At 41.1% G+C, this 15770-nt stretch overlaps 1 protein-coding gene across 1 annotated transcript in view; it reads right to left on the bottom strand.

Annotated features, from left to right (window-relative positions):
• The window catches only part of CLSTN2 (calsyntenin 2), a 637108-nt gene that overhangs the window by 143238 nt on the left and 478100 nt on the right, over positions 1 to 15770 (bottom strand). The window contains exons 3-4 of the mRNA XM_023192121.1: positions 12318 to 12513; positions 11373 to 11581 (exon numbers count right to left, since the gene is read on the bottom strand). Coding sequence (XP_023047889.1) covers positions 11373 to 11581; positions 12318 to 12513 — 405 coding nt within the window. The remainder of the gene's footprint in view (positions 1 to 11372; positions 11582 to 12317; positions 12514 to 15770) is intronic.

The raw sequence follows: 15770 nt of genomic DNA, 5'->3' as shown, positions 1-15770 counted from the left end.
CCCAAAAGTGGAATTGCTGAACCTATGGTAGTTCTATTTGTAATTTTTTGAGGTACATTCATGCTGTTTTCTGTAATAGCTGTACCAATTTACATTTTCACCAACAGTCTGCAAGGAATCCCTTTTCTTCACATCTTCACAAATGCTTCTCCTCATGGACTTTTTGATGGTAATCATCCTAATAGTTGTCAGGTGATAGCTCATTGAGGGTTTGATTTGCATTTTACTGGCAGGTAGTGACATTGAACATCTTTCTGTATGCACATTGACCTTCTTTGTATACCTTCTTTGGAAAAATGTCCATTCAGGTCCTTTGCACATTTTAAAATCAGGTTTTTTTTTTTTTTTTTTTTTTTTTTTTTGCTATTGTGTGTTATATGAGTTCCTTATATATTTTGGATAACTCTTTATTGCATATATGGTCTACAAATAATTTTCCCATTCTGTAGGTTGCCTCTGCATTTTGTTGAATGCTTTCTTTGCTATGCAGAGCTTTTTAGTTTGATGTTGTGCCACTTGTTTAATTTTGCTTTTGTTGCCTATGCTTTTGCTATCAAATTAAAAAATCATTGCCACTACCAACATCAAGGAGCCTTTTCCTTATATTTTCTTCTAGGGTTTTTATAGTTTCAGGTCTTATGTGTAAGTCTGTAATCCATTTTGAATTTATTTTTGTATATAGTGTAACAGAAGCGTCCAATTTAGCTTTGTTTTGCTTGTGGGTATCCAGTTTTTTTTCAGTACTATTTATTCACAAGTCTGTTCTTTTCCATTGTGTATTCTTGGTGCCTTTGTTGAAAATTAGCTAACTACATATGTGTGAATTTATTTCTGGGTTCTCTATTCTGCTCCATTGGTCTATGTGTCTGTTTTTATGACAGCTACATACTGATTTGATTACTATAGCTTTGCAATACAGTTTTATAGTTTGAAATCAGGAAGTATAATACTTCCAGGTTTGTTCTTCTTGTTCAAGGTTGCTTTAGCTATTTGAAGTCTTTTGTGATTCCATATGAATTTTAGGATTGTATCTTCTGTTACTATGAAAACTACCATTATAATTTTGATAGAGATTGCATTGAGTCTGCACCTTGCTTTGGGTAGTACAGGCATTTTATTTTTAAAGTTTTTTATTTTAATAGTTTTAGGGGTACAAGTGGTTTTTTCGTTACATGAATTGTATAGTGGTGAAGTCCCGGATATTAGTGCACCTATCACCCAAGTAGTGTACATTGTTCCCAGTGGGTAGTTTTTTACCCCTCCCCACTTCTCATCCTTTTCCTTCTGAGTCTCCAATGTCCATTATACCACTCTGTATGACTTTGCACACCCATAGCTTAGGTCCCGTTTATAAGTGAGAATGTGCAGTATTTGGTTTTCGATTCCTGAGTAGAACACTTTAACAATATTGATTCTTCCAATCCATAAACATGGAATATCTTCTAATTTATTTGTGTCTTCTACATTTTCTTTCATCAATGTTTTATAGTTTTCTGTGTACATATATTTCACCTCCTTAAATTATTTCTAAGTATTTTATTTCTTTTGATGCTATCGTAAATGCATTTTTAAAAATTTCTTTTTTGGATAGTTTGTTGTTAGTGTACAAAAATGAAAATAATTTTTATATGTTGCTTTTGTATCCTACAACTTTTCTGAATTTATTTATTAGTTACAGCAGTCTTTGGTGGGGTCTTTGGGGTTTTCTCCATGTAAAATCATGTAATCTGCAAACAGATAATTTTACTTATTCCTCTCTGATTTGAGTGCCTTTTATTTCTTTTTCTTCCTTAATTGATCTGGATAGAACTTTCAGTACTATGCTGAATAAAAGTGGCAAGAGTGAGCATCCTTGTCTTATTCCTTACCTTCGAGAAAAAAGCTTTAAACTTTTCACCATGGAGTATGATGTTTGCTGTGGCCTTGTAATATACAGTCTTTATTGTGTTGAAGACATTCCTTCTATACATTATTTGTTGAGAATTTTTATCATGAAAGGATGCTGAATTTTGTGAAATGCTTTTTCTGCATCTATTGAGATATCATATGATCTTTGTCCTTCATTCTGTTAATGTAGCATATCACATTTATTGATTTGTGTATGTTGAACTTTCTTTGCATCCCAGGGCTAAGTCCCACTTAATCATGGTGTATGATCCTTTTAATGTGCTGTTGAATTTGGTTTGCTAGTATTTTGTTGAGGACTATTTTGGCATCTAAGCTCATCAGAAATATTGGCCTATAATTTTCTTTTCTTGTACTGTCTTTGTCTGACTTTGATGTCAGGGTAATGCCAGCCTAATAAGATGAGTTTGAAAGTGTTCCCTTCTCTTCAATGTTTTGGAAGTTTGAGAAGGATTGGTATTAGTTCTTTCAATGTTTGGTAGAATTCAGCTGTGAATCCATCAGATCCTGGGATTTTCTTTGATAGGACATTTTTAAAAACTATTATTATGAATTCAGTCTTCTTACTCATTATTGGTCTGTTCAGATTCTCATTTCCTTATTATTCTGTCTTGGTAGGTTGCATGTCTTTAGGAACTTATCTGTTTCTCCTAGGTTATGCAATTTGTTGGTATAAAAGTGTTCTTAGCAGTCTCTTATCATCCTTTGAAAATTATTTCAGTGGTATCAGTTGTAATGTCTTCTCTTTCATTTCTGATTTCATCTATGAGTCTTGTCTCTGTTTTTTTTCTTAGCCTAGCTAAAGGTTTATCAGTTAGTTTATCTATTTAAAAAAATTTTGGTGTCATTGATCTTTTATACTGTCTTCTACTGTTTCAGTTATTTCTGTTCTAACCTTTGTTGTTTCCTTCCTTTTACTAATTTAGGGTTTAGTTTGTTCTTGTTCTAGTTCCTTGATGTATATAACATTAGGTTATTTGAGATCTTTCTTCTTTTAAAATTTAGGCATTTATTTCTGTAACATTCCCTTTTAAAATGGCCTTTCCTACATCTGAAAAAATTTGACATATTGTGATTTCATTTTCATTTGCCTCAAGATATTTTTTAAATTTTCCTTTTGATTTCTTCTTCGACCCATTTGTTGTTCAGGACCACATTATTTAATTCCACATATTTGTGAATTTTCTAGTTTTTTGTCCTGCTATTGATTTCTAGTTTCATACCATCATGGTTGAGAAAAATATGTTATATGATTTAAATTTTAAATTTAAGACTTTATGGCTGTAGTGAATGCTTACAATTTTATGTTACCTTGGCATTCATTTTGAATATTAGCTAGACTTCCCCATACCAGAAGCAGGACTCAGTCACTCTTAACACAGTTTCCAGTTCTACATCTCCAAGTTTCTCTGTGTGGCTAATTCAAACAACTGCCTTATACAATAGCCTCCTGGTGACCAGTTCCCTATGGGACAGCTAGATACAGCCTACTTGCCTGGTCCTGCTGCCCACTATATTCTGCATGGACTGTGCAGATATGCCACAGTGACTACCTTTCAGTGAACATGTGACCTCCTAGAACTCATGCCTGTTTGCTTTAAAGCCAACAATTAAAACTTCTCATGGGGTTGGTTGTGGTGGCTCACACCTGTAATCCCAGCGCTTTGGGAGGCTGAGGTAGGTGGATTACCTAAGGTCAGGAGTTTAAGACCAGCCTGACCAACATGGAGAAACCCCGTCTCTACTAAAAATACAAAAGTAATCAGATGTTGTGGTGCATGCTGTTAATCCCAGCTACTCGGCAGGCTGAGGCGGGAGAATCACTGGAACCCAGGAGGCAGAGGTTGTGGTGAGCCAAGATTGCAGCATTGCAACTCCAGCCTGGGCAACAAGAGTAAAACTCTGTCTCAAAAAACAAAAATAAATCTCCCCATGGGTAAAGTGTTTAATTAATGCTTTGAACTCAATAAAAACATTGGCCCATGGGTCTCTTTTTCTCTACCAGCTTGCACTTCCTGATCTCTGTGTGACCTGTAGGCATGCCATGTATTCCCAGAATCTGTAGATACTAAAATCTTTTAAACTTTCTTTTTTTTTTTTTTATTTTTATTTTTTTTTATTATACTTTAAGTTCTAGGGTACATGTGCATAACGTGCAGGTTTGTTACATATGTATACATGTGCCATGTTGGTGTGCTGCAACCATCAACTCGTCAGCACCCATCAATTCATCATTTATATCACGTATAACTCCCCAATGCAATCCCTCCCCCCTCCCCCCTCCCCATGATAGGCCCCAGTGTGTGATGTTCCCCTAAACTTTCACATTGTGGTTATATCATTGAAGCTGCGCCCACAGCCTAATTTCTAATGGCAAAGCTGCCTTGAAGGGATCCTTGTGGGTGAATTCCCCTGCTGATGTTCTTTTGTCTGAGCTTCTGGTAGTTGCTGAGCCCAGTAGCTACCAGCTAACTTGGTAGAGAAACTTGAAGAGTTTCACTGAAAACAATGATCTAACATGTGATCTTCCTGGAGACTGTTCTATGTGTATTATATATTCTGCTGCTGTTTGATAAAGTGTTCTGTATATGTCTGTTAGGTCCATTTGGTCTAAAGTATAACAGTTCAAATCCAGTGTTTCCTTACTGATTTTATGTCTTGATGCTCTATCCATTGTTGAAAGCAGTTTCTTACTATTTTTGTATTGCTGTCTATTTCTCCCTTCAAATCTGTTAGTATTTACTTTATATGTTTACATGCTCTAGTGTTGGGTACACATATACTTACAATTGCTATATCTTCTTAATGATTTTACTTTTTTATTATCATATAATGACCTTGTCTCTTTTTGCAGTTTTTGACTTAAAGGCTATTTTGTTTGATATAAGTATAGCTACCACTGATCTCTTTTGGTTTTCATTTGCACAAAATCTTTTATCCTATCTTCACTTTTATTATTTGCCATGTCCTTAAAAGTGAAGTGAATCTCTTGTAGGCATCATATAGTTGGGTCTTGTTTTATCCACTCTATGCCTTTTGATAGGTGCATTTAGTCCATTTACATTTAAAGTAATTTTTGATAGGTCAAGATTTAATATTGCTATTTTATCAACCTTTGCTGGTTGTTTTGTTGATCTTTTGTTCCTTTCTTTCCCTCTTGCTGTCTTCCTTTGTGACTTGATGACTGTCTGTAGCAGTATGCTTTGATTCCTTTCTCTTTATTTTTTTGTGTATCTACTACAGGCTTTTACTTTGTGGTTACTAAGGCTTACATATTATAAAACATATTATGCTTGCACCACTCTATTGTAAGCTGATAAAAACTTAACATGAAATGCACATATAAGCTTTGCACTTTTATTCCCCCCATTTAATATTTTTGTGCCACAATTTACGTTTTTATATTGTGTATTCATTAACAAGTCATTTTAGCTATAATGATTTTAATACTTTTATCTTTTAGCCTTTAGAGTTACAAGTGATTTACATATCACCTTAGCAGTATTTGAATATTTTGAATTTGAATATATACTGATCTTTACCTGTGAGTTTCATACCTTCATATGATTTTGTATTAATAAAAAGCATCCTTTTGCTTCAGCTTGAAAAACTCCCCTCATCATTTATTGTAAGGCAGATCTAGTGGTGATGAATTCCCTAAGCTTTTGTTTGTCTGAGAAAGTGTTTGTTTCTCCTTAATTTCTGAAAAATAGCTTTGCCAGGTAAAGTACCCTTGGTTGGTAGTTTTTTTTTCTTTCTTTTTCTTTCAGCATCATAAATACATAATTCTATTCTTTACTGGCCTGCAAGGTTTCTGTTGAGAAATCCATTGATAGCTTCAGTGAAGTTCCCATGTATATGATATATGCTTTTTTTTTCTTTCTCTGCTTTCAAAATTCTCTGTGTCTTCGATTTATTGACAGTTTTATTATAATGTGTCATGGCAGAGTCTTTTGGGGTTGAACGTAATTAGAGAACTTTAAGCTTGAAGTATCTAGATGTCCATATCTCTCCCCATATTTGAGAATATATCCACCATTACATCTTTAAATAAGCTTTCTACCCCTTTCTTTCTTAGCCATATAAATATCCCATAACATGAATATAAGCTCTCTTGATAGTGCTGCTTACATTATGTAGGCTTTCTTGATTTTTTTTTTTATTCTTTTCATCTTTTTTCTCCTCTTACTGGACAACTTCAAATGACCTGTCTTTAAGTTTGCTTATTCTTTATTCTGCTTGGTTGAGTCAGCTACTGAAGCTCTCTATTGCATTTTTAAAAATACAGTTATTGTATTCGTAAGCTCCAAAATTTGTTTGGTTCTTTTTATATTTTCTATCGCTTTGTTGAACTTCTGGTATTGTTCTTCTATTGTTTTCCTGATTTAGTTAATTGTTTATCTGTGTTCTCTTGTAGATCATTGAGTTTTTTGGAACAATTTAGTTCAAATTCTTATCAGGAATTCAATAGCTATTCTTTGGAGTTGGTTACTTACTGACAGTATATCGTGTTTCTTTGATGCTACCACATGTCCCTGATCCTTCATGATACTTGTAGTCTTGTGTAAGTGTCTGAGCATTTGAAGAAACAATCACCTTTTCCAGACTTTATGAACTGGATTCATTAAGGAAAATACTTCACCTATGGGTAGATGAGGGTGGGGAAGGGTAATGCTGGACAGCACTGTGGCACCATGCTTAGTGCCTAGTGTATGGTGGCTCCAGGTCTTGGAGAGGGATGCAATGTTTTATTGGTTCAGGAGCTGAGGCCTGTAACATTTGCAACTGTGTGCACCTTGGTGTGGCAAAGGCTGTGGGAGGTCCACAGTGTCTGACAGGACTGTAGGTATACTCAGTGGTGCCCTGGGTCCAGTGACAAAGGACTGGTGAACCTAGCAGGGGGATTCAGGGCCATTGGTGTGTTCATACTCGGTTGTGGACATGCACATAATGGTTAGGGCTGGGGCAGAGCCAACTGTGCTTATATGGTGGCTGATGGCATGTACATACATGACTACAGCAGTCAAGGCTCATGGTATACATGTGTGCAAATGTAAGGACCAGCTGCAGGCACCCATGTGGTGGTGGGGGTCACCAATAGGAGTTAGGCCAGCTACATATGCATTTGCAGCTATGGGGATCAAGCTGGAAGTGTATATGTATGCAGCTGCAGGGGTGAGCTGCAGGTACAAGCACAGTGGTGGGAGCCAGGGACAAAAGTTGGGGTTTGCACGTGTACAGCTGTAGGAGCCAGGGCTGGTGGTTAAGAATGCATGTAGGCACAGAAGCCAGATACAGACATATTTTCAGCTGTAAGACCTGGTGATGGGAGTTGGGGCCAGCTGCTCAGGTACACACAGCTAAGGGGTTAGTCACAGGTACACACGTGGTGGTGACAGATGGATATCTGGCTGGAGCCCAGGCCATTTTGGGGCATACATGTAGTGGCTTCCCTGGGTTCCTGGGTTGGGGTGTCTACAATGGCAGCGCTAGGGAAGCTTTGGGGAGAGGGGAAGAAGAGAGGTGGTAACTCAAGCACCTAGAAACTGCAAAAGTGAAAAACTGTGGGGTCCTCAGCAAAAATTGTGAGGGGCCCCTGTGCCTGTACTGGATGTTGGTTTCCTCAGTGGCAGAAGCTGCTGAGTTCCATAATAGTAAACATTGTGGGCTCCTTGGCAGTGAAAACCAGTCAGGGGTGTGTGGTGGCTGTGAGGCTGTCAAGATCCTGAGGGTAGAAGACAGCTGGGGTCCTATGCAGAGCAACCACTGGGGACCCTGGTGGCTCCTGCGACATGGCTGATACTGATAGCGCCACCCTTCTTTGTTCCCAGATGTCTCCAAATGTCTCAGTCACGCTGATCTCCCCAGCTATTTGGGGTGTGGGGTGAAACTGAAAGAGGTCATTTGGGGGAGTGTCCTGAAATCTCAGGAAACTGGTTTTTCATCCCATTATGTTTTCTCTTCAAGGGTAACTTTTGAGCTAAGGAGTTCTCTCTCTGTGCTAAGCAATGCTGGTCTGGGGGATGAGCTGATGCATGCAAGATGAAACTGTTCTTCCTACTCTTTTTGCGCAATTATTCTCATTATTTTTCTTACATTGTGTTGCTGTATCTTCTCAACCGGACTCCTGAGCTCTCCTACAGCTATGTTCTTTCATAGATAGCTGTCTGATTGTACTTTGTGGGGGAATGAAGGCTGGGATCTCCTTCTCTGCCTTTTTGCTGACATTGCCCCATACTTTGTGTTTGCAAACTTAAACACCACTGCCATGCACCCTGTAAATTATCATCAGGGAGGTGCGATCTGATGGAAAGGCCTTGGGGCTCACACTCAGGAGACCTGGGTTGAGTCCTAGCTCTATCACCACTGTAACAGTGTTATTAGGCTAGCTCTTTATGTTTTAGGATTCAATTTTGAGGACCCAAGCTCTGCTTATCTCAGAAAAACTAGCTAGCAGATGAGGCCATCTCAAATAGATCCAGAACTTTCCAAGAGGAAGGTGATGTGATGAACTCATAGTTACCTGCTCATAATTTAAGCCTGGTGAAGAAATTTCATGTCCCAATCACCAGGTAAATATATAATAACTGTGGCACCATTAATTGAGTGCTCTCTGTATGCAGATACCCTGTAGCAAACATTATCTCCACACACTGCTTCTCCTTGAGTACTCACAACCCCACAATGAGGTAAGGACTGATAATGCCATAATTTCCTGGGGAGGAATTCAAAGGGAGGGAGTCTGAAGGCCTCTGGCAGGAAGAGGGTGAGTCTCTGGTTAAAGCCAGGTCAGGTTGACTCCATACTGTGTCTTCTATTCTCCCTGCTGCTATTCTTTACCCCACAAGCAAAGAGCCTGGAAGGTTGGAGGGTACAGGAGACATCTATCTGAAGCCATGGGGTAGGGGAAACCTAGGCCTCGATGAGCAGGCTCTAAATTCAGCAGCACTTTCCTTATGAGCATACAAAATACTTCTTCAAGGAACCAGAAAGGTCGCTCAGAGAAACTGATGGATAAGGGCCAATTGGAAAACTCATTAGAATGGGAGCCGTCTCTGTGTCTGCCCCTAGGTCCTGCTTCATTACCTGGAGGACTGCTTCTGTACACCTCGCTATCAGGGGCCCACACTCCCTGAGAGTGCCCATTCTCCTCTTCATCTTAGACTGTAAAACAGCATCCGAGGCAGAGGCCTGGCAAAGGCCCATTACTCACTTTTAATGAGACAGCCAGGGAAATAAATTGGCATATGTTAGCAAAATGGCTCATCAAGGTGAGTAATTATCTTCATGACTGGGGCAGTTGACCCTCCAAAGAAAGAATTTGCATCTCGTCTCTCACTGAGCTGTGGCTCTTCAGAACTAGGGCAGGAGGCCAAGTAGAGTTTGACCACTGAGCACAGATACCTCCACTTGTCTAGTCTTGCTATTCACCATGGACTTGTCACTCCCCAAATTCCAAAGCTTTTATGGAATATGCTGCACAATTGATTATATAGAAAAAGAAACCCAGAGGAGACAAATACAAAGAAGTTGTTCTATATTTTACGGAGCGGTGTGTGCACACGTGTGCCTCTGTGGTGGGGACAGGCTAGCCATTTCACAGAGCCTGTGGGAGAAACTATCAGGGAATGGTTCTGACAGGTTCTACTAATTAAAATTACCTTCTTCTTAGTTTTGAGCCAAACTTTAATTAAAGTCCTATATTTCCTCCTTTACTTGCTTGTGCATTGACATTGTGGCCTGTACAATTATCTCGTGGTGTCCAGGTATGTAATTGTCTTTTCCCCATGTTTTAGCATTTTAGAGGGAAATTATCTTATTTTGTTTCTGTCTTATGAATATTAGCTCTGTCTTCCCAGACTAATCCTAAGCTACTTAAAGACAGGGATGAGAGTGTCTCCTTGGCTTCTAGCCCCTATGGCATCTGCCACAGTTGCAGGGTGCAGAAGACAGTGCCATAGAGTAAGTTTCTACCTGGTCTCAACATCAAGAAGTGTTCGGTTTCTCCTGAAGGTGTACAAGCAGGTGGCTGAGGCTGTTTTCCTCTAGACATTGGCTATCAGGAGGTACAGAGCTAATTTGTTGCCCAACCCTGGTTCATGGCATGCTTTGTGCACCAACTTCACCCTTGCTGCCACTGGATTTTCTATTTTTTTCCACTGGATGATGAGCTGTATGTGGACAGGCCCATGTCTATTTTGAGTTCCACTCTATCTCCTTTCCAGTATTCAGCACCATGCCTGGCACTCAATAAATAATTACAGAGTGAATGGAGTTTGAATTTGGCAACTTTTGCATCTTTGTGTGCCACTTAAATCTTATTGGAAACAAAGTAGGAAGAACATACAAACACCCACAAACTCACACTAATAATTAAACAATGTACTTGGCAAATAATTACATTTGATTTTAGGTGTTGAAGGTGTTGGAATTTACAGTTAAAGTGGGCTGAGTTTGTTGGGCCTCTGGTTGTGGTGTTTATACTACAATGAGTTTTCTATTCATGGTGATGGGGAAATGTCCAAATGGCTTTATAGGAATGCTTTTAGTCTTGCTCAGTCTGGGATTGCATTATCGTGGGAGGGTTCTTTCATTCTTCATTCTCACTGGGGTTGAAATTCTCAAAAAGGACATTGGCAAGAGCTTTATAAAATCCTAAATGAGGCCAGGCGTGGTGGCTCACGTCTGTAATCCCAGCACTTTGGGAGGCCAAGGTGGGTGGATCATGTGAGGTCAGGAGTTCAAAACTGGCTGACCAACATGGTGAAACCCCATCTCTACTACAAATACAAAATTAGTTGAGCATGATGGTGCACGCTTGTAACTCCAGCTCCTCAGGAGGCTGAGGCAGCAGAATCACTTGAACCCAGGAGGTGGAGGTTGCAGTGAGTGAAGATCACGACATTGTACTTGGGCGACAAAAGCACGACACTGTACTTGAAGCGACACTGTCGCTTGGGCGACAAGAGCAAAACTCCATCTCAAAAAAAAAAAAAAAAATCCTGAATGAATCTATGGCTTAGAAGGTATTTCAAAAGTCCCACCTCCTCTGTTAGCATCTCTTCACCTGGGGGCAATAGGGCTGGTATTACGACTTATTACATAGGAAAGAGACCCAGATATGGCCAAACTGATGGCATGACTCACTTCTGGATGACAACTGGAAAATTTGACCAGGAAAACAACCATCTTCAGTATCCAGATGTGTGGCACTGTGAGTTGTACAGACTACATTGAGTGAATAGGTTTCTGAGGTTTCCTGAGGGTGTTTTAGACATGACCGGGCTGCTAATCAGATAAGGCCATTCCCTCAAGCATGGGACTGAGTTCTGGGTTATGGAGCTTAGACCGAACATGGCAAGGGAGGCGTAACTTGCCAAGCACATTCAGAGCCCTTTTTGGGCCTTCAGAGTGGAGGTGGTGGATTTGTTTTCCTGATCCCACGGGGGTCCTCTGAGGACACTCACCATTTCTGTCGATGGCAAAAGGCACATCTGTGGTGACGATTTCATAGTTGCAGATCTGGCTGTACTGGGGGGAGCAGTCCTCATCAACAGCCTCCACCTGCAGAATGCTGTCATAGATCTTGCCCTCCGTCACAACAGCCTTGTAGGCTGGCTCTTTGAAGGTGGGAGCAAACTCATTGACATCCTTCACCTGGATATGGACCACGGCCCTGGGACCACACACAGAAAGGAAGAGACGGTGGTAAAGAAAGAGTCATACCAACCCCCTGCACCTCCTGGGGGCACTGACTGAGGTCCCAAGGCCAAGCGAAAGGAGAAACCACCAGCTGGTTGAGGCAGTTGTCTGAGCGCATCATCCTTCCTCTCACTGGAGACTCTCTACTTACCCTTGCTCTGACGTTGTGAGGTGAATCCATCCCAGAGAGACTTTTATGCCCTTCCCTCTGCCCCAGCTTTAGGCAACAGGTTTACTGACCATTCCTCCCTCTATTCATCCACTCCTTCATTCAGTAAGAATTTAACCCCTCTTACTCTGTTAGGCTCTAAGATGAACTTCGTAAGGGAGAAAGCAGTGACAACCCACAGTGAAAAGTGCTGTGAAAGAGAGCAGCTTCTGGCACTGCAGAGGCCCAGGGAAAGGTCCTGACCAGGTCTGCGGAGGTGAGCCGGCTTAGGGAAGGCTTTCTGGAAGAAGTGACACCTAAACTCAGACCTGAGGGTGAAACAGGAATATCTTCCAGTGAAGAAGAGGGAGTAGAATATTCCAGGTGTAGAAAGCAGACTGTGAAGATGCCTGCATGGGACCAGGAAACTGGCGAACAGTTGAGCAAAGTTGGAGCACCATGGTGTGACAAGGGGATAAACATATCTGAAGAGCAGCATGTGAATGAAGTGGGGTGGGCAGGGGAAGGAGGAGCGTCCAGAGGGCTCTGTCAGGCCACTCACTTGTGTGACTTTTTCCAGGCCGTCTCGCGGGGCCCAGCACCACAGTCATAAGCCTGGATGATGAATGTGTACTCCTTCTGCAACTCACAGTCAATGGGGCTCTTGGCACGGAGCCGGCCCTCTCCTGATGTCTTGTTGAGCACCACAGCCTCAAAGGGCAGCTCCTGGCCATGGATCTTGAATGCACAGATTTCCCCTGCAGAAGAATGGAAAACAGTGAGTGGGAATACTGAGAACAGCCAGATTGAAGACAGTGCTTCCATTGGACCAGATTCACAAACTCAAACCCTCCATGCAATTTCTTCCATGCACATACTGTGGTCCCTGAGCTAGCGCCATCAGCATCGCCTGGGATCTTCTCAAAAATACAGAATCCCAGGCCCCACCCAGACCTCCTGAACTGGATCTGCATTTTAACAGGATCCTCAAGTGATGGGTCTGCTCACTAATGCATGAGCAGCACTGCTTTTCTCTTTCCTTTACTCCTGGTTTAAACACTGCCTACATTACTGCAGCGAAATTCCCTCTACCTCCCCCACTTCTCCATTTTCTGTCTCCAGCTACTGTTTTCCCTTCCAAGCTGCAGTTTTCTCTTTTGAAACAGTGGGAGTGAGTCTATGTGAGTTCCAGAGTTCCAGAGCCCCTGTGGAGCCTGAAAAGCTAACATCTTATAGAGCTGAACATGTTGTGAAATTAATGCATTTCTCTCCTTCAGCTGGGTTAATGTTTATTATAACTACTTCTATGTATTAAAATTATAATGCCATGAGAATGTCTCTTTTTTTCTCAATCAATGCATGTTTATTTATTAAACCCCAACTGCATGCAAGACCTGTAGTAAATGTCTTGAGAAGCGCTGAAAATTTGAGACATGTCCTCTTTCCCTATCGAGAAAATTTACAGACTTGTTAGAGAAAAGAGTTCAGCTATAGGCTTTAAGGCAGCAAAACAGAGGCCAAGAGCCCAGAGGCCTAGATTCACATTCCAGGCTTGCCAGTTACTAGCTGATTGGCTTAAATCAAATGATACTGACTGTCTGGGCCTCTACTGTGTCATCTGTTAGATGGTCCCAGAGATAGTGGCGGGGTGGGGAGCATCTACCCTAAGATGCTCCAGCCCTGGTCTGACACTGCCTCAGCTGCACTGCTGAGGCCAGGGAGGGGCAAGCAGAATACCTAGGGTGCATCATTTAATGAGGCTTTGCTCTCAGGGTAACTCAGGCACCTTCTTGCCTCACCCTAGTCCAGGTCCTGCCCAACTATTCATAAGAGCTGACCCAGTGAAGAGAAGGGACGAGATGATTGCATGCTTGCTCTGCACCAGGCACCAAGCTTTGTACCCCTTCCCAGAGAACCTCATTTGACCTTCATAAGAAACCTGCAAGGCAAGTATTTTATATCAATTTTATTCAAATTTTTAAAAAAGGAAGAGAAAAATCAGAAAGGTTAAATATTTGCTCAATGTCACAGAGCTAAAGTTAAGTATTAAACCTAGGTATGGCTGATTCCTAAGTCCATGTACTCTACCCCACCACACCATCTCCAAACAGCCCCATAACTTCTAAGGAACCACCCCATGGATTGCCTGAAGAAACTGTCTATATTCCAGTTCAAGTCTCGTTCAGGAAAGAAATCCTCTGATTTACATATAGGAATCATGCATGATCTCTTACTAACAATGTTTTCCGAGATGCTCAATCAATACCAATCTTACCTTTATGCTTTTCAAAAAAAAATTTCATTGATGCTCAATTTCATTATTAACATTCCCTTTTCACTACGACCCCCATCTCTCATCTCCCCGCCACCACCCCTCCTAGCCATTTCTCAATGTACTTGTGGAATAAATGGACAAGACAGGTTATAGACTCGGTTCCATTAAGAAGGCTAGTTCCCATTCACTTCTGTTTTTTGGGATCACTTGACATTTCTGTACTGCGCATTCTGACACGTTCTGCAGCCTCTAGGGGAGGAGAATAGGGTTTCTCAAATTCTCAAGTTTAATTTCTTCTCTAAATTAGCAGGTTGAATAGATGAACCTCTAAAGTACCTGCCTTGTGATTCTCTCCCAAGATCAATGCCAATATGAGAATATTATCAACAAATGTGTCTAGACTGTTTCTGGGGCATTCTCTGGAGTGCCCAACCACTGCCATGGTTATAAGCGAATCAGACCATTTCTCTTTGAAGACTCAAGTTAAACCTAGAATAGATGAGTGTAATCTTCTCTTGGAAAGATCTGATCACAACTAAAGTAGTTTTCAAGATGCAGAAATCCTTAAAAACAGTAAAGGAGAGGAGAGAGGGAAAGAAGACAGAGGAGAGGAAAGAGGAGATACAAAGGGAAGACAAGATAAAGTTTAGGTGACATATTTCCATCTACGGAACAATTCAATTCAATAGAACTAATTTTTCTGAGAGCTAAGTCTCAGGCACTATGCTAGGCCTGGGGACACAAAGACTTATATTATATTAAAATATAAGGCTGCTTTATCCTAAAGTACTTCTTACCTAGTAGAAATGACAGACAAGTAAAAAGGACAATCGAGACCCACTTCATTTTCATCAAAACCTAGAACAGAACCTAACATTCATGTCCCTCTCATTTATCCCACCTCTTCACCTGACACTTGTGTTCTGGTTGCAAAAACATTCATTCATTTATTCATCTACCTCATAAACATTGATTCTTCCCATAAATATTTTTTAGGCACTATGTGCCAAGCACTGGTAAAGCAATAACAAACAAAAATAGACCCAGCCCTGGCCTGTAAGCTGCTTGCAGTCTGGTAGGAAGGGAAATAAGCAGTCAAATAATCAGTACCTGAAAGAAGGATGGTGGTTGTGATGAAGACATTGAAGGAGAGTTATGTGGTACTAAAAGTATTCCGACCTGGTCAGGCAAGGCAGGGAGGGTCTCCCTAAGAATGTGGTGGCTTAGGACCCTTCAGCAGAAAGGAACATGGTGAGTCCAAGGGACTGCAGGTCCAGTGTGGCAGGAGTGGAGGCCATGGGGCAAGGCCAGCTTCACAGGTGTGTGACCTAAGAGCCACCCAGCGTCCTGTGCTCAGAAGCATCCTGAGCTTGGTTTTAATCTCTGCTGTCTTCTGATTTTTTTTTTTTTTTTTAAGACGGTCTTGCTTTGTCACCCAGGCTGGAATGCAGTGATGTGATCATAGCTGACTGCAGCCTCAAACTCCTGAGCTCAAGCAATCCTTTCAACTTAACCTCCTGAGTGGCTGGGGCTACAGGTGTGTGCTACCAACAACCAGCTAAGTTTTTTATTTTGCAGAGATGGGGGTCTCATTATGTTGCCCAAGCTGGTCTCGAACTCCTGGCCTCAAGCCATTTTCCTGTCTTGGCCTCACAAAGTTCTGGGATTACAGGTGTGAGCCAATGTGCTCAACCTTGAAGTTGTTAATAATTTTATCTTAACCTCTGTTTTGTGAATAAA

The sequence above is a fragment of the Piliocolobus tephrosceles genome, chromosome 2 (genome assembly GCF_002776525.5).
Source record: "Piliocolobus tephrosceles isolate RC106 chromosome 2, ASM277652v3, whole genome shotgun sequence".
Taxonomy (NCBI): domain Eukaryota; kingdom Metazoa; phylum Chordata; class Mammalia; order Primates; family Cercopithecidae; genus Piliocolobus; species Piliocolobus tephrosceles.
Note: the sequence above shows the minus strand (reverse complement) of the source record. Positions and strands in the feature narration are given on the sequence as shown.